Below are 17,676 nucleotides of genomic sequence, written 5' to 3'. Positions count from 1 at the left end.
GTACATGCTCAACACCCCAATTCCTTATGACTTTGCAAATTCTTTAGCCATGACTCAAAACAAATTTCACCTCCAGGACTGAGATGGGCCAGATATTTGGTGCAGTGGTTAGACTGCAGGACAAGGATCTGGGAGACCCAGGTTTGAATCCCACTCTGCCAGGGAAGCTTGCTGGACCTTGGGCCAGTTACCCAATTTCAGCCTAACCTACCTCACAGGGTTGTTGTGAGGATAAAATGGAAGAAAGGAGAACAATGTAAGGCACTTTGGGTCCCTACTGGAGAGAAAAGTGGGCCATAAATGAAGTAAATGAATAAATAGTTTAAAAGGAATAAAGACAGACATTTTTTTATTTTATTTTATTTTATTTTTTATTTTATCATATTTATATTCCGCCCTCCCCGCAAGCAGGCTCAGGGCGGATGTTTATACTGCTTCTTTTCAGTTAAGAGTTCAAAGCAGTTCACATCAACAACAAATTTACATCAGTTAAAATCAACAAAACATTTAAAATTTCAATAAAATCCAAGAAAACATACAGCATATTACAAAATACATAAAACTGAATGACACCTCAGCCCTGGATCCCTTCCAGTCTGGTTTCTGCCTGGGACATGGGAAGGAGACATTACTGGTTGCCCTCAAGGATGATCTTCGCAGACACCTGGATCACGGTGGATCGGCACTGCTGATACTATGAGATCTTTCAGCAGCATTCGATACGGTTGACCACGATCTTTTGACCCACTGCCTTGCCGATGTGGGGATATGAGGGACAACCTTGCAGTGGGCTTGTCTCCTTTCTCCACGATCAGGGACAGAGGATGACGCTAGGGGAGAAGTTGTCATCCCGCCATTTGTTGGTGTGTGGTGTGCTGCAGTGAGCAATAGTCTCTCCATTATTGTTCAATATCTATATGCAACCCCCTTGCCCAGTTGGTGCGAAGTTTCGGACTTGGGTGTCACAAATATGCTGATGACACCCAGGTATATCTGTGGATGGACGGCCAGCGTGGCTTGGCCCTGGATGTCCTGGAGCATGCTTTTGAAGCTGTGGCTGGATGGTTGAAGCAAAGTCATCAGAAATTAAACCCCACAAAGACGGAGATCCTGTACTTGAGTCATGGGTGTGTGGATGCAGGATTCTGGCTTCCGGCCCTCAATGGGGCATTATTATGCCAGTTCCGAAGGTCAGGAGCTTGGGGGTGATCCTAGATGCCTCCTTGAAAATTGAGGCTCAGGTCACAGCAGTTGCCAGGTCCTCTTTTTTCCATTTTCGACAGACCAGGCAGTTTCCCCCTTACCTCTCAACCTGCGATTTAACTACAGTGATCCAGGGAACGGTCACCTCCAGATTGGACTACTGTAATGCGCTCTACATGGGGCTTCCCCTGAGTCTGATCCGGCGATTGCTGCTGGTTCAAAATGCAGCGGCACGTGTCATCACCAGAGTACCAAGTGGTGCACATATAACACCGGTATTGTGCCAGCTGCATTGGCTACCAGTGGAGTACCGGTTTTGGTATTAACCTACAAAGACCTATTTTTCGAAAGGAATCTGGTTTTGAATTTGTGGTGGAGGAGAGAAATGGATTTCATCATGTTGTAGATGTTAGTGAAGATTCAGCAGTTGTTGATGATGTTGAAGGACAAATTTGTCAAACTAGCCAAGGTGTTTGTGATCACCACAGGTGTCTGTATTCATGGCATAATAAACCAGCACATTGCAGCGTGCAAAGTGTTGAGAAGTTGTTAAAAGACTGTGGAATCTTTGTTCCTGTTTGTGATAAGGTGAAAGAGAGATGTGACATGTCTTAAAGCAAAAGGGACTGGCCCAAGCTACACAGGGAAGTCCACTACTCAGGATGAGGAATTGTTAGAGACTATATACTCTGATCTTGTTGGACCACTAGTGCCATCCTTTGGCAGGAGCAAGTATTTTGCAACTTTTACTGAAAGCAAAACAAAATACAGCTTTTGTATATCTGATGAAGAGCAAAGATGAAACACTTGAGAAATTCAAATGCTTTGTTGCCACAGTTAAGAATAAGTTTGGCACAGCACCTCAAAGTCTACGTACTGATGGTGGTGGAGAATATTGCAATGCAGAATTTAAGAGATTTCTGGAACTTGAAGGCATTGAGCATAAAGTAACTATACCTCAATCGCCACAACAAAATGGATGTTCTGAGAGACTGAACAGGACTATACAGGAAATGTGCAGATCTATGCTTATACATTCTGGATTACCCAATGGATTATGGGCTGAAGCTGTCAACACCAGTTTACCTGCACAACAGAGTACCTTCCAAGGTAACAGGCATCACTCCATTTGAAGCCTGGTTTGGCAAGAAGCCAGCTCCAAAGCACGTCAGAGCTTTTGGTTCCAAAGCCTATGCTTATATACCAAAAGAAAGGAGAGGAAAGTTTGGTCCTGGAGCTGAAGTTGGACAAATGGTAGGGTATGCTACTGGTGGAAAAGGATACAGAATTTACAGTCCTCAAGAACACAGAGTCAAAGAACTGAATGTGGTATATGTGGATGAGAACTATTTGCCACACGCTTCTAACACAACTGAATCCACAGTGACAACTGATCCAAGAGATACAGAAACTGCTCCTGTAGAATTTGTCGATTGGTTACCTGCAGTGACACCCAGGAAACCAGGTTACCTGCAGTGACACCCAGGAAACCAGCAAGTCCACCTTCTCAAGAGATTACCCAAACAGAAGGGGAAGCAGGGACTGGACCAGAGGAGACAGAAGCAGCAACCACTGTGCAACTTATAAAAGAGCCTAAGAACTGGAAAGACATATGTAAACTGCCTGCAGAAGAAAGAGACAAATGGATTGAAGCAATGGAAGAGGAACTACAATCCAGAAATGTAAAACAAGTATGGACTCGCACAAATTTACCAGACAGAAAACCTGTTGGATGCAAATGGGTGTTCAAAATCAAGCACAACGCTGATGGAACTGTTGAGAAATACAAGGCATGTTTAGTAGCCAAAGGATTCTCCCAGGAATATGGAACTGACTATTTTGAGACTTTTGCACCAGTTATCAACCATGCAATGTTCAGGACACTACTCAGTGCTGCAGCATCAAGAAACCTGGTAGTAGAGCACCTGGATAGTAGAGCACCTGGATATAAAGACAGCTTTTCTCAACGTAGAATTATCTGAGGAAATCTATATGGAGCAACCTGAAGGTTTCCAGATCAAAGGACTGGAAGATCATGTGTACAAGCTCAACAAAGGTGTATACGGCTTAAAGCCAGCAGCAAAAGCCTGGTATGACAAAATATCAGAGCTACTACAAAAGCAAGGATTTAAGCAAGGAAAAGCAGAACCATGTCTGTACACCAGAGTTAAAAATGGACAGTACCAGTACATTCTTGTTTATGTTGATGCCTTGATAATATCTTGCCAAGACAGACAAGACATCAAAGAAAGTTGATGGACTGAACAAAGAGGTAGAGGTGAAGCAACTCGGAGATGCGCAACATTACCTTGGAATACAGCTAGAAAGACTTGAAGATAGAACTTTTCTCCTAAGTCAGAAAAAGAAAAATACTGGATTTTATAGAATCTGTTGGCATGAAAAACTGCAATGTGACAAGTCAACCACTTGAACCTGATCACCTGAAAGAAAGGGATGGACAACCACTTAGGAATATTGGTGAATACAGAGAAGCAGGTGGAAAACTTCTGTACTTGAGCAAAACCACAAAACCTGATATAACAGCTGCTGTTGGCATCTTATGCAGAAAAGTAAGTTCTCCTCATCATCGTGACTGGAACATGATAAAGAAACTAGCAAGATACCTGAAAGGAACAGAAGATTTAAAGCTGAGAATCTCGCCATCTGAAAAACCAAGATTGGTTGGATATATGGACGTGAACTGAGGAGAAGAATCAAGCAACTACAAATCAACTAGCGGATACCTATTCTTTTAGGGAGATGGACTGATAGACTGGACTAGTAGGAAACAAACCATTGTAGCACAGTCTACAGCAGAAGCTGGATGTGTGTCAGCGGCAAGTGCCTGCAGTGAGCTAGAGTGGATCTTCAACTTGCTAAAGGACTTTGGAATAGATGAACCTATACCTGTAGTTATGTTTGAGGACAATCAAGCCTGTATCGCTATATGCAAAGGAGAAAGTACCAAAGCAAGAAGCCGATTTATTGGACTTAAATGGGAACTTGTGAGAAATATGTACCAGAAGGAACTAATCGAAATTGAACATTGTTGTACAGAAGAAATGGTGGCTGATATTCTAATTCTAACTAAACCATTGTCTAAAACAAAGTTTGAATATCTTCGTGAAATGCTGAATATGTTTGATCCTAATGCTGAGATAAAGATGAATAATGTTTGTTGGATATGAATGCATAATGACTTCCATATGAGACCTTGAGAAGGGCTGTTGGAATATATGTGTGTTGCAAGGTCTGACATTCAGTCATTATGGGGTTAATGTGTTTACCTACTGTTGTATTCCTGTATGAGTGAAACCGGCCTATTTTCTGAGATCCTGGAATCCATTTTAAGTATGGAAAGCATCAGACTATTTTACTTGACATACAGCTATGCTCATTTGGACGAATTCCAATATGACATATTCTGAACGAGAAAGGACGAAGTGTTTGCTTTTGCTGTTTGCATTAGCCAGTGTACAGAAGCAAAAATCGATAGCAGGTCAGTATCTTGTCAGTCGGCCAGAACCTGATCACGCTCAGTGTCACAGAAACCTAGCAGAAAAGGAGGGGCTGACAGACCAAAAACTCAGAGGTTTGCTTTAAACGGATAACTTTTCTCTCTTTTAAGATTCAAAGACGTTAAAACACAGTAATTCATACATCTATTCTTATGTCCAAAGAAGGAAGACACTATGCACACACTAACAATCATGGGAACACAATTAAAGAAAGGAACATGAGGAAAATCCACAGCAAGAGAGATTCATTTAAAGAGCTTTTAGTTTTAGGAAAAGAATCACTGACTGACCGATTTCAGACTTAGCTCAAACCATTCAGAGACACTTAGAGACACTGTCTTGGTTGTAACATCACGCTGACGCTAATTACATGATTGCATTACTGGAAAACATATACACATGCATGCATATATCCATATATTCACAGCTCAATCAATCTCACTATATCTCTACATGAAATAACTCAGCAATCACCATGCATATATCAATCACATAAGCCTCAATCATAAGGAACCAAAGATATACTGAACCAAACAAAATGGAGTCTAAATGAACTTTGAATGAAGACATGGCAATAAGCTAAGATCAAGGGGATTTTCGCTGATACATGATATTCATATGAGTAATGATAGCAAATACTAAGGGATCAGAGTGACCTGACCGTTTTACAGATGTCACGATCTCAGCGCAAAATCTGCAAATGCTGCAATTTTTAGGTGATTTCCAATGCCAGGAATGACTCTGAGGAATCTCATTGGTGAATTTGAATGGGTTGATGTGAGCCAAAACAGTATAAAAATGAGCAAGAAAACCATGGAGTCTAAGAAGCTAGGAGGAGAGAAAGGAAGGAACACCTCCTTGCTGGCTCTCTCCTTTTCCTTGCAGGTCGGGTAAGGTGCTCACCCATTCTTTCCATCAACGAGAATCTCTGGGACATCTCCAGGATTGGTAAGATGATTCACTATGTCTTGTCCTTGCTGTATTGTTGATCAAGCTATTGCAATGCTAAGACCATGCTGTATCATGATACTTAGAGTCTATGTAACCTATGCAGAATGATTCAAATAAAACTTACTGAAATTTATGTCCAGGTCTGTGTTGTATCCTTGCTCTCTTCTCATTTGGGAAACTCTGATTCGGTTGGAGACATGTTAAAGATCCCCCCCTTTCGCATGGTAAAACTGTTGGCTAATAGAGCAAAGCTAACAGAATTGGTGGAGAAAGCGTGCATGTCTTTGAACTGACAGAGAAACCCAGGGGAAAAGAGAGCAAACAATTGTGTAATGGTAGAAATTTAACCATTAGAGCAACATGGGGAATAAGACATCCGTTGAACCAGAGTCACAGAAAGCTAAAGTGTCTATCTGGAGAAGGAAGAAAGACAGAAATGTAAAAGACCCGCTGCAGAAATGGGTAGAGAAAAAAGGGAAAGTTGACATTCTGAAACCTGAAATGTTCCAGGGAGATAATCCTTTGGATGCTGCAAGCTTAACCTTTAAGGAACTGAAAAGCTTGACCAAAAGCAAAAAGCAGTTAGATAAATTTGGAGTATGGACACTGTGGTTAACTCTTCAAGAGCAAAACAATAAACTTCAAGAGTGTAAAGCTAAAATAAATGATCAAGAGAATCAAATTGAGGATTTGAAAGACAAACAGGATTTAAGCAAAGCCCAATATCTTGATAGAGTGGCTCAAAATTTACAGAACTCCGCAGCCTTAAGGCAAAAGGAGACAGACTGCCAAATCTGGAGGGAAGCGGCAGAACAAGCAGAAAAAAGAGTATCTGCCTTAACGAATAAAATAGCAGAAACTCAAGCGGCAATTCGTGTGATCACAGGACACAAGCCACCTATGGAAGGACAGGAGCATAAGAAATGTCGGGAACATATGCAGAAACTGAAAAACGCTTTAGCAGCAAAAAGGGGATTGATTTCTGCAGTTGTAGAAGGGTTCGATTCATTCCCTGAATGTGACCCGAATCGTGTAGATTGTGAGGAAGAAGTCTGGGAAGTAGTCCAAAGTATTTGTGATGAAAACATACAAGCAGTGCTAGAAGAGATGGGAGAAGACTGTGATGCTGAAGTTCCATACCCAGTAGAGCCTGTAATCAGAAGATCAGTCCGCACACGGCGGAATGGTGGCCAAGCCACATTTGATCAAATAGACGAGGTAGCCCCAATGAAATTTAATGAATTACAAGCAGCAGCAAAGAAGTTTGGCCCTTTAAATGCTGAAACAGTTTTGCAATGGCTTTTTGAGGCCAATCGTCACCCAGAGTTTGCCCTAGAGGACATAAAACGAATTGCTAGACAGTCCTCAGACCCGGAGACTTGGGCAACTATTGATCTTCATGCAACTAATGGAGTTCAAAGTCTGGGAGGATTTCTTGCCAGCTGTGTAAAAGCATTAATGCCTGGCAGAAGCATTTCAAAGGCATATTACCAGGAGGAACAAAAACCAGATGAATCACCCGAGATATACATTCAACGTAAGGAAATTTTGGGAATTGCTAGCGACCTCGTCCGCTTACCCCAAGGTCAAGCTGACTTTAATACGGTCGAATTCAAACGGGAATTGGTAGATGGCTTGAATGTTCAAACAAAAATGATTTTAGGACCAATTGTTGTTGGACCCATGACTTATCCAGAGCTCCTGGAAAGAATCAAAAATGCAGGAAACTTGTTTAGGGAAAGCAGAAAGGCAGAAAGCAAAAAGGGAAAAGACAAACATGGGGTCTTGCATAATGTAACTTTCTCTAACAATGGACCTTGGAACCGTGCACCAGACGCACAACAACGTAATTTCAGGACTAGTCCACCTCGAAACAATTACACAAATACATCAGGAAGTAACTTCAGACCTAACACCGGATGGGTTAGTCCTAGAGGGGGAAGAAATGCACCACCTAGGAGATACCAAGAGGATTCAGGGGTGCAAAATTGGGAATGCCCTCCAAGACCACCTAAACGGGACTGGAATGAAGGAATTAGATCTGGGATATGGGAAAAATTGATGGAAGCTGGAGAACCGAGAGAGAAATGGGACAGGAAACCCACTACTGAATTGATTAAAGGTTTGGCTGAAATAATAAAACAGCTAGAGGATGCAGCTCGTGCATTGGCACAGAACCAGGCAGCACCGCAAGCATGTGCAAGAGTCCTGAAAGGTAAGAGTTCTCTTTCTTCTATGCCCAAGGATTCTATCCCTTCTATCTCTAAGCAGCAATAGGGGGGCCCTCTCCAGGAGTACCCCAAACGAATTGTAGATTTGACATATGATCGTTGGGGAAGACCCATTTTGGAGGCAAGACTGGGGAAGGGGGAGAAACAGCCTCTTTCTATCCTACTAGATACGGGAGCATCGGTCAACATTTTAAGCCCTGAACATGTACCTGAAAGTTTGTCAGCAAAAGAAGTAAACCAAGTACAGCTGACTGGATTTGCAGGACATGATTCTTCTGCTAAAATAATGAATCCTTGCCCCATTCAGATAGGATCTTTGCAAACTGAGATAGAATTTTGTGTGACCAACAATCAGGAATGTGGAATCATTGGGAACCCATTTTTAAAAGAACACCAGTTGGTGGTAGATTTGTCCAATGATTGCCTGTGGCAGATGCCTGATGGGGGAGACATCTCTCTTCCCGTTTATCCAGTACAGAAAACAAGTGCTTTAAAAGAACCTCAGGAAGTAAAACCTCAAGGGAAAGAGGAATGGATAAAAGAATTCCCTCAGCTGGGAATCAAAAACAGAAATGAGAGTGGGAAAATAGATGCAAAGGTGTTAATAGTGGGAAAGGACCCGAAGCCACAGAGGCAATACCCTTTTCCCAAAGAGGCAGAGGAGCCAGTTGCAGAGATTATAGAATCTCTAGTAAATCAAGGAGTTCTAGTTCAAATGGAGAGCATTAACAATTCACCCATTTGGCCAGTAAAGAAAAAGGATGGAACTTACAGGTTAGTAGTAGATTTTCGTACTCTGAACAGTGTCACACCAGCTACAGTTCCAGTAGTGGCCAGTTACCCAGAGGTAATTGCAGCCATAACAGGAGGAGCAAAGTATTTCAGCGTAATTGACATAGCAAATTGTTTTCACTCCATCCCACTGGCTGAGGAATGTTGGTACAAGTTTGCATTCACATTCAAGGGGAAACAATATGCCTACACGAGGGTCCCACAAGGTCTCCATTCTGCTCCCACGATCTGCCACAAGATGGTGGTACAAATGCTAGAAAAACTCCCTTCAGAATACAAAGGGGCGGTCACTTCATTTGTGGACGACATTTTAATTTCAGGAAAGAGTCTGCAGTTCACACATGATGCAACTAGGGCGGTCCTACAACTCTTGCAAGACACAGGGTTCAAAATTAATTGGGATAAAGCACAACTGGTACAACAAGAGGTTAAATATCTGGGAGTACACTTAGGTCAGGAGGGAAGGACTCCAGATACACAGAGGGTGGAAACTTTAGAAAAATTGCCACTCCCCAATGACACTCATTCTCTTAGAGCCATCTTGGGAATGTTAAACTTCTCTCGAGAGTTCATAGAAGGCTTTGCTGATAAGACACGTATTTTGTGGGCTCTATTAAAGAAAGGTAGACGATGGGAATGGGGTCCAGAACACACAGAAGCACTTGACCAGCTAAAGCAAGATTTAGCACAAGCACCAGCTTTAGCATACCCTCGGATGGGGGAGCCATATAAGATACAGTTGGCATCCACTGATAGGGCAATAGCTGCAACACTGACCCAAACCCAAGATGGGAAACAAAGAGTTATTGCCTATGCATCTAGGCCTCTTAGAGGTGCAGAACAGAATTACACCTTTTGTGAACGAGAAGTTCTTGCTCTTTTTTGGGCTCTGGGACATTGGGAATACATACTGGGGGAAAGCAAGGTCATCGTTCAAACAGTTCACAGCCCCCTACAGTATATAGTCTCTGGCAAGATCCAAGACGGCCACGTAAGTAATGCCAGAATTGCCTCTTGGTCACTGTCAATCATTAATCGAGGTATCCAAATAGAAAAAGGGAAGGTGATATCTCCTGCTCCCTATGGATTAATCATTCAAGGGATGGAACACGATTGCCCTCTACCTGAGTACAAACACATAGAATGGCCTGTAACATCAGGAATCTCAATGGAAGCAGCCCTACAACAGAATTTTCAGGTTTGGTGTACAGATGGGACTTGTTTCTATGAGAAGGGAACCCCAAAAACAGCCTACAGCAGCATCAGGGTAAATGATGGACTAGAAAAGGGTGGAATAGTAACACCACACTCTGCTCAAGCTGCAGAGCTCAATGCAATAAGAGAGGTGTTCAATACAGAAGCTAGTACTGAAAACCTTGCAATTTTCACAGACTCAGATTGGATAAAGCAAGCACTCTTAGTATGGTTACCTATCTGGAAGTCTCATGACATGCGTACATCAGATGACAAACCAGTAGCACATGCCAATTTGTGGAGAGAAATTGCTGGGTGTATTGAGAATTGGAAAGGAAAGATCAAAGTCATGTGGGTAAAAGCACATCAGAAAGGCAAATCTAAGGAAATCCACTGGAATAACAAGGCAGACGCATTAGCAAAGCGAATTGCCAGATCAGAACCTCCAAGAGAGGAAGGAAAGGTAGCGGTGACCACAAGGTCAAAAGCTAGGATGCTACCTCCTCCTATACTAGACTTGGAAACGCTGCAAGTAGATGATGCAGAGATTCAAAAGTTGCTAAAGGAAGGGAGAAGTGCTGATGGTAAGTACTCTATCTGCAAAACTGAAGGAGTAGTTTGGGCAGAAAAAGAGGGGTCCAAGTCATGGATAGTTCCTGGGAAGGTTAGAAATGATCTGATTCAATATGTGCACGATCAAGCTCATAGGGACAAGTTTATTTCCCCACTCTTAGAGAGAACAATTGTAGAGGCAGATAAGGCCTGCCTGAAGAAACTCCTAATTGATGCAAATCCGAATATCTCCAGGCAAATAGCCAAATTCTGTCTCCATTTGGTTAAATTCCATAATAAGAAGCACGCCCATACATGGTCTGTTTTGCTCCTTTTACAATTTTAAGTATTTTAATATCAATACATTAAATATCCAGATCACTTCTGCTCCCCGGGAACTATAGATATTCTCATGTGGCTTTTAATATTTAATTTTAAGTGTCATTTTACACTTTTCTGTTGGAAATAATTATTCTATTGACTGTTAAGGATGTATTGCCATTGTAATGGTCTTTGATCACAAATAAATATTCATTCATTCATTCATTCAAAACTCTCTCCTCCTGGATTTGAACTAGTGTATTTACTTTCAGACAGGGGTTAACCTGTCTGGCATAGAAGGTAGAGAAGTTAGAGAAGTTACATAGTTGCAGTTTAATGTTTGACAGGGGTTAACCTGTCGATCATAGAAAGTAGGGAAGTTACATCGTTGCAGTTTAGTTTTCTAGTGCTGAAAGGCTGTTAAAGCCAAAAGTTCCATTCCATAGAAATAGGGGAGGGGCAAGGAGTCAGCATTGTTACAGTTAAACAGTCATCCTCAGCAATTGCCTTATGTTAGTTGGTTGTCCTGGAATTCCTGAATAAAACCGTTTACTGAATCTGTCTCTGCCTGATCTGATCAGGGCAGATATTTTGAGAAGATCCATTGAAAAGAAACTGACATTACTGTGGACTGGACTTGGACTACTCTGCTTGGGCTAGCCTAGCCCACAACACAGAGCCTTTGGGAGGCAAAGAGGAAATTAACAAACCCTCCCAGCAGAGATCTCCCTGGCTCTGTAGAGAGGGGAAATTGACAAAGCCTTCCGATCTCTTTTAAAACTCAGCTTCCCAGCTAACATGGCAACTCTTTTCACGTGCTCCTCCTCGTGTAATTCGTCTTTTGTAGCTTTGCTCCAAATCTCTGCTGCTTATGGAATGTGTGCAGGTCAATATTCCTCTTTTTGCCTATGTTTTATTTATTGTAATTTTTTTAGTTTTCACTCTGGTTCTGTTCCCTTGTTTTTGAATGTGTTCTTGACAAAGCCTTGTGTTAGTTTTTTGGAGCTCTAAAGCTTGCATTTACGTCTGCGTGTGTTATGGGAAGTTGGAAGACAGGCATTTCCTGCAGTTGCTCTGTAATCTTTGTAACTCTTGCTTTGCTTTTCATATTTGTTGCTATTCCTCTGTTTGTTCATCTTGCCATAGTAAATCCTTATTTTAACCACTACCTGATGTTGGCTCCTTAATTCACCTCAGTGGTTGGTAAGGTGATGTCAATTCCCCATTAAGACTGGATGAACACGGAGGATCGAGAGGTCTCTCTTTCCTTCTTAAGTTTTCTCCCAGTAGCGAGAAACTGAGCCCACGTGGTTTCCTGCTATAGATAGGAGTAAGGGTTTCCATGCAAACGTTAATCCCCATAGCGCCACGTTTGCCCTGTGGACTGGCTCTTGATGCCTGTGGACATGGGTAGCAATTCAGGCCCCAAGTGTGCCTCTTAGGTGGGGATCTGCTGTCTCTTCCTTCAAATCCTGGGGCTGGCCTCTCACACGTCAGGATCCCTAAAGGAAGCACTCCGTGGGCTTTGTTTGTATAATGCTGAAGGACGGCAGCAAGGCTTGGAAGAGCGCCTGCATAGTCTTCCAGAACAGGTTGTTCGCTCTGCACTCTCTTTTCTTCAATCCGTTAAGAACAAAAGATCAGGAAGGATTTCTAATATATATATATATTTAAAGGCTTTGGCTGGCTGCAGTTTGCAGAGTCCAGATTGATCTGCCAGCCATAGTCGGCAGTGAGGCAGCTGTTGGTGCGTGCTTTCCAGCAGGCATGGACTTCTGGCTAAGCTTTTTGAAAGCTTGTTCCTCCCGAAAACACTCCCGCTCCTTAAGGAAGGGCTTTCTGAGGCAGGACTTGCTCAGTGTCCTTATTACACTGGTACTGCCATTGTTATTACTAAGACTATAATACTGTGATTATTACTACTATAATATGGTGGACCTTGTGGGTATTATTATTATACTGTTATTACTACCATTATACTCGAATATTGTTGGGGGGTTGTTATAATATTGTTATTACTAGAGTAATGTTATTACTATAACATTGTGGCTATTATTACTATAATATTGTTATTACTATCACTATAATATTGCTATTAATATAACATTGTGGTTATTACTACTATAATATTCTTGCTATCACTATAACATTGTGGTTATTATTACTATAATATTGTTATTACTATTCACATAATATGGTTATTTTTGCTACTATAATATTGTGATTATTACTATGCTAATGTTGTTACTATTGCTATAATATTGTTATTATAATTGATATAATGTTGTGGTTATTAGTACTACACTATTGCCAATACTATTATCACTGGGCTTTCTTCCTGCTGGTATGCAGCAGTACGCCGCTCAGCACCTCGTTGGGTGGGCAGGGCTTTAGCAATTTGTGCTGCGGTACTGACACAAAAAAGTACTGAATTTCTTTGCCTTATAGGATTCAGCTGCCCGCCAGGTGGAGAAATGGCAAGTCTCGCCAGCGGCAATCAACAGCCCGCAGCACAGAATATTCCCTCAGAGTCGCTGGGGATGTACATGGCCCCGGTGCTCAGCAAACCAGCCTCTCAGTCTCCTGGCTGCCAGTCTGAGGCCACTTCCGGTTGCTCTGGCATCGGGCTGTGGTGGTGATTTTTGGAAGATTTTCCACACCCGAGAGATGATTGACTGATTGCCAAAGCATGCTGGTGGAAAGCAAGACTCGGAAGGGCTGCTGGCCAAGGCCGATGTCTGAGCAGGTGCCTCGCCTTCTTCAGCTCTCCTTGGGTGCCTCTCCTTCTTCAGCTGGACCTGCAGTAAAAAGAGAGGCCACCCAATGAATCCGGTTTGACTGTCATGGCTTCTGACCAAGAGATTCTCGGATCTGTGAAGGCAATGTGGAATCTTATTCAAAGCTGCTTTATATTCCATCCAACTAGATGTGCGATGGGGAGGGAGGTAGCTTGGTGGCCATTGCAAGAGCCAGCCAATCAGCTCTCAGCACAGCCAGGTGGCAAGAAGAATGGGAGGGGCCTAAAAGTTGTTGCAAGTGCTAGCCAATTAGCTCTCAGCACAGCCAGGTGGCAAGAAGAAAGAGGGGCCTGAGGATTGTTGCAAGTGCTAGCCAATCAGCTCTCAGCACAGCCAGGTTGCAAGTAGAAGGAGGGGCCTGGGGGTTGTTGCAAGTGCTAGCCAATCAGCTCTCAGCACAGCCAGGTGGCAAGAAGAAGGAGGGGCCTGAGGTGGCTTGGCGGCCATTGCAAGTGCTAGCCAATCAGCTCTCAGCACAGCCAGGTGGCAAGAAGAAAGAGGGGCCTGAGGGTTGTTGCAAGTGCTAGCCAATCAGCTTTCTGTATTCCTGGGGCAGGGGGGAAGCTTGAGGATTGTTCCTCATGCCAACCAGTCAGCAATGTGCACAGCCAGGTGAGGAAACAGTCTCTCTTCCAACCCCCCAGGCCGTCCTTCCATCATGATAGTAGTTAATTTCCTGGCTTCTGTCTCTTCGAGTCAAACTAGATGTTACAGTGGCCATGTGTCCGACTGGTACCATTTTAGAGGAGAATTTAGCAGTTTAAAATTGCTGTGTGGAAGACACCAGGAGATCTTGTTCCTGCTACCCCGTGGCCCAGAAACTACTTACAAAGTGGAGCTGCACATGGAAAGGGGTGAGGGGGACATGGAAATAGGGACACAGTGTTCTGTGGGCCTCCCCCCAAATTCAACCCCAAAGATGGTAACAATAAACCTTGCTATTTTTTTGATTCCTTATTGTTTTAAAATTGTTGTGAAGTTTGCAAAGATTATTTATTTAAATGGAGTCTCTGATCCTCCTCCTCTTCAAAGGGTGTTGCACAGAATGTGTCTGCAGGTTTTGCCAATGAACCAGTCATCGTCACCGTATGAGAGAGGGGGAGGGAGGGATGGGATGGTTACAAATAACCTATGGTTATACACGTACTCAGGAGTAAGCCCCAATGGATGAAATTAAGAACATCTGACTATCACCTGCTGGATCGGGCTACCTATTCCAGCATCCTGTGATCAACCAGATGTCCCCCAGAAGGCTGTCACTGAGGGCCACGGCTCGTCCTGTGGGTATCCCTCTGCAACTGGCTTTCAGAAGTATACTGCCACTGAACATGGAGGTTCCATTTAGCCAACCTGGCTAACAGCCCTTGATGAACCTTCCTCCATGAATCTGTCCTGTCACTTCCCCTTTAAAGTCATGTAAGCCAATGACCATCCCATCTAGCAGCAGTGAGTTCCGTAAGTATATTATCACACTGTAGAAAGTTGGGAGGAGGGTTTTTTGGCCTGTTCCTCATTTGCTGCCTGTCAATGTTGTTTGGTTGCTTCAAGTTTCTCTAGTGTGAGAGTTTCCTCTATGCACTTTCCCTACTACATGTAGAACTGTATCAACCCTCTATCATGCCTTTCGTCTTCTTTCTTACATGAAAGCTGACATCCTTAAGATGTTCTAAATCATACACAAGGCAAACAGCCTTAAGTACAAAATCAGAGTCTGGTAGCACCTTAAATAAACTGAGCAGTTGTTAGGGTGCCATCAGACCCTTTTTTGGTCAGTGACTGAATCTACTACCCTTCTGGAGACTTTGCAGCTTGGGTACTTTCTGCTAGAAGGCAACATCACTCTTGGTAATCAACTAGCCCATGTGGAAGACTGGACAATCTAGAAGGCTAAGAAGAGCTTCTGCATACAGAAGCCGTCGATCTCTGAGTAAAGGAAGCCAGGGAGCAAACAATGTCCTACCTTCTCGGTCTTGTTGGAGTTGCAGTTGGCTTCCATGCTGGTGGCTACGTCCAGTAAAGACTCACCACATTGGTCTCCAGCATCTTGGCAACTCCCAAGCCTCTTCTCAGCTTCACTAGAAGGAATGTCATTGTCTGGGGTCCGGTGTTGGGGTGTCTCCATGCATGTCTGGCAAGGAAAGTAGCCCGTGGACACACTGGATTCTTGCAGGAGGTCTTTATCATCACAGCCACAGTAACTGTCATCATCAAAGAGATCGGTTTCAGGGATGTCTGGTGTGGAAGACTTCAGGTTCTCCATGAGTTTCCCATCAGATTTAATACCAGTCAAGGCAACCTGGGAGGGAAGGAGGATTTAAAAAACAAGTACAAACTTTAGACTGGAAAACTATAGAATGCTATTTTACGTTTCCCAAGAGTCCTGAGAGTGCGCCAGCATTTGTGGTTTTAGCTGACGTTGTTTCTCACTCCTCCGTCTCACTTACCTGCTTGCCTCTGTGTCTGTTGTTGCATTCTTCTCTGGGTCCCTCTCTGACCGCTAAACCCACCTGAACCTCTGGTTTACCTGCCCAGCCTTTTGCTTTCCCTTGAAGGCTTACTTCAGTTACGTGGAGCTCCAGGCGTCCTTCGGAGACATCCTCCAGTGAAGGCCGAATCTCCTCCGTGGGATTATCACAGACCAGATGCCTGGGTAGGAGCCCTGGACTGCCATCTTCCATCACATGGGTTGGGATCTTTTGAAGAGTTTCCTCTTCCTCTTCCTCTTGCTGGAGCTGCAGGGCCAAAAGGTCCAGAGAACGTTTAATCTCATACTCTTCTGTGATCATCACAGCCCAGTTCTTCACAAACAAAATTCATAACCAAACTTCTCAAAGGCCAGCAAGAAGATATTAAATATATCAAACATATCCACGAGTATAAATGCGTCAAAAATATTGGAGCTATCTAGCAATCAAGATTATTCTTAAATTTAGTGAAATTTGGAAGCAGAATTTTGAAGAATGAGATTTCTTTATATCTAAAAGGTTGGCAGGCTGGAGAAAAATTAATCTAACCTGGCTGGAAAAAGTTCATCTGATAAAATCCATAATCCTTCCCCCAATTTTATTTTAGTTTAGAGCCCTGCCCATATGAATTAGGCCTAAGACCTTGGACCCACGCTTCCTAAGACCTCTCTCTTGCCTTACGGAGCCAAGCTTGGTTTGAACCAGCCATGCGCCAAGAATCTTTTAGCACTTGGAAATTAGAAAAATTATCTAGGCTGGTTGACATATCAAAAAATGGAACCCTTTTTCTCAAGAAAAAAATGGAAATAAAACTATACAACAAGGTTCCATGTTTTCAATCTTTTCAAATTAATCATCTCTTTAACCAGCCCTCCATGAAAAAAGCATTGAACCGCAAGAAAACTGAATTTGAGAATGGGTAGATACTAAATAAAGACTTTGGGACAATCAAGTGGGACTCTGAAGGATGTAAATATGTTTTGGATGGCACACCCTCAATCCTAAGAAGGTAGGAAAGTGCAGAGGGAGAGAACTGAGGCTTCAACAGGCATAAATGGCTCTTAGGTCCATATAAACCCCTCTCCACCGGTGCCTGCCTGAGGCGCACTACTGCAGACAAATTGCCACCAGTGGGCAGGCTTGGTGGCTGGGCAGAGGCACAAGTCTCCATGCTGGTGTGGGAGGGGGCAGGGCAGGGGGCAGGCCGGAAGTTACTCCACTTCCAAAGCGACTCCAGGCCCAGGAATGCCCCCTCCAGTGGTGGAAATTATGCCACAAAAAAGGAGGCATAGCCCATAGGTGCCCATTGGGAAAACTCGGGCCCCTCTCCTGGCACCCAGCCCCGCTGCCTTGGCCTGAAGGAGCATAGGACTGGAACTACCATGGGGGCCAATCCACGTGCCCTTCTGGGGTGGGTGAGCCCCCCTTCTTGCACCCAATCACCGGCTCACGCACCCTACAAAATATCCAGCCGCACTGCTCATGACCTCAGGTAGGCGAGCACGCCGTCGAAGGCTCTGCCCATCAGCCTTCTGCCATGGGGACTTTGTGCATGAGGCAGGAGAGGGCACTAGAGGGGACTTGGTGGGAAAACTGGGAGAACTTTGCACTTGCTCAAGGGAAGAAGGTGTCATATATGCCTGACTGCATA

At 43.5% G+C, this 17,676-nt stretch overlaps 1 protein-coding gene and 1 long non-coding RNA gene across 3 annotated transcripts in view; one reads left to right on the top strand and one right to left on the bottom strand.

Annotated features, from left to right (window-relative positions):
• The window catches only part of LOC129331199 (uncharacterized), a 66,636-nt gene extending 60,683 nt beyond the window's left edge, over nucleotides 1-5,953 (bottom strand). Inside the window, exon 1 of the long non-coding RNA XR_008597104.1 lies at nucleotides 5,797-5,953. This is a non-coding gene — a long non-coding RNA (uncharacterized LOC129331199). The remainder of the gene's footprint in view (nucleotides 1-5,796) is intronic.
• Nucleotides 5,954-7,005: 1,052 nt separating this feature from the next.
• On the top strand, nucleotides 7,006-15,533 carry LOC129329733 (uncharacterized). 2 transcript variants are annotated; one of them, XR_008597016.1, is made up of 3 exons: nucleotides 7,006-7,887; nucleotides 13,211-13,759; nucleotides 13,830-15,533. XR_008597016.1 is itself a non-coding variant. In XM_054979302.1 (2 exons), exons 1-2 carry the CDS (start codon nucleotides 7,131-7,133, stop codon nucleotides 13,399-13,401), a joined length of 948 nt encoding a protein of 315 aa, XP_054835277.1. In that variant the 5' UTR covers nucleotides 7,006-7,130; the 3' UTR covers nucleotides 13,402-15,533. The 2 variants fall into 2 exon arrangements, 1 of the variants encoding a protein (XP_054835277.1); XM_054979302.1 differs by having other exon boundaries at nucleotides 13,211-15,533.
• Nucleotides 15,534-17,676: the final 2,143 nt, after the last annotated feature.

Source organism: Eublepharis macularius, chromosome 5 (genome assembly GCF_028583425.1).
Source record: "Eublepharis macularius isolate TG4126 chromosome 5, MPM_Emac_v1.0, whole genome shotgun sequence".
Taxonomy (NCBI): Eukaryota; Metazoa; Chordata; class Lepidosauria; order Squamata; family Eublepharidae; genus Eublepharis; species Eublepharis macularius.
This window is presented reverse-complemented; position numbering and strand designations above follow the sequence as displayed.

Bases quoted from the DNA above. Each gene is read 5' to 3' on its own strand.
- LOC129329733 (XM_054979302.1), top strand. From the start codon at position 7,131: ATGCCTGGCAGAAGCATTTCAAAGGCATATTACCAGGAGGAACAAAAA. The intron at 7,888-13,210 runs GTAAGAGTTCTC...TTTGCCTTATAG, and splicing joins ATGTGCAAGAGTCCTGAAAG to GATTCAGCTGCCCGCCAGGT.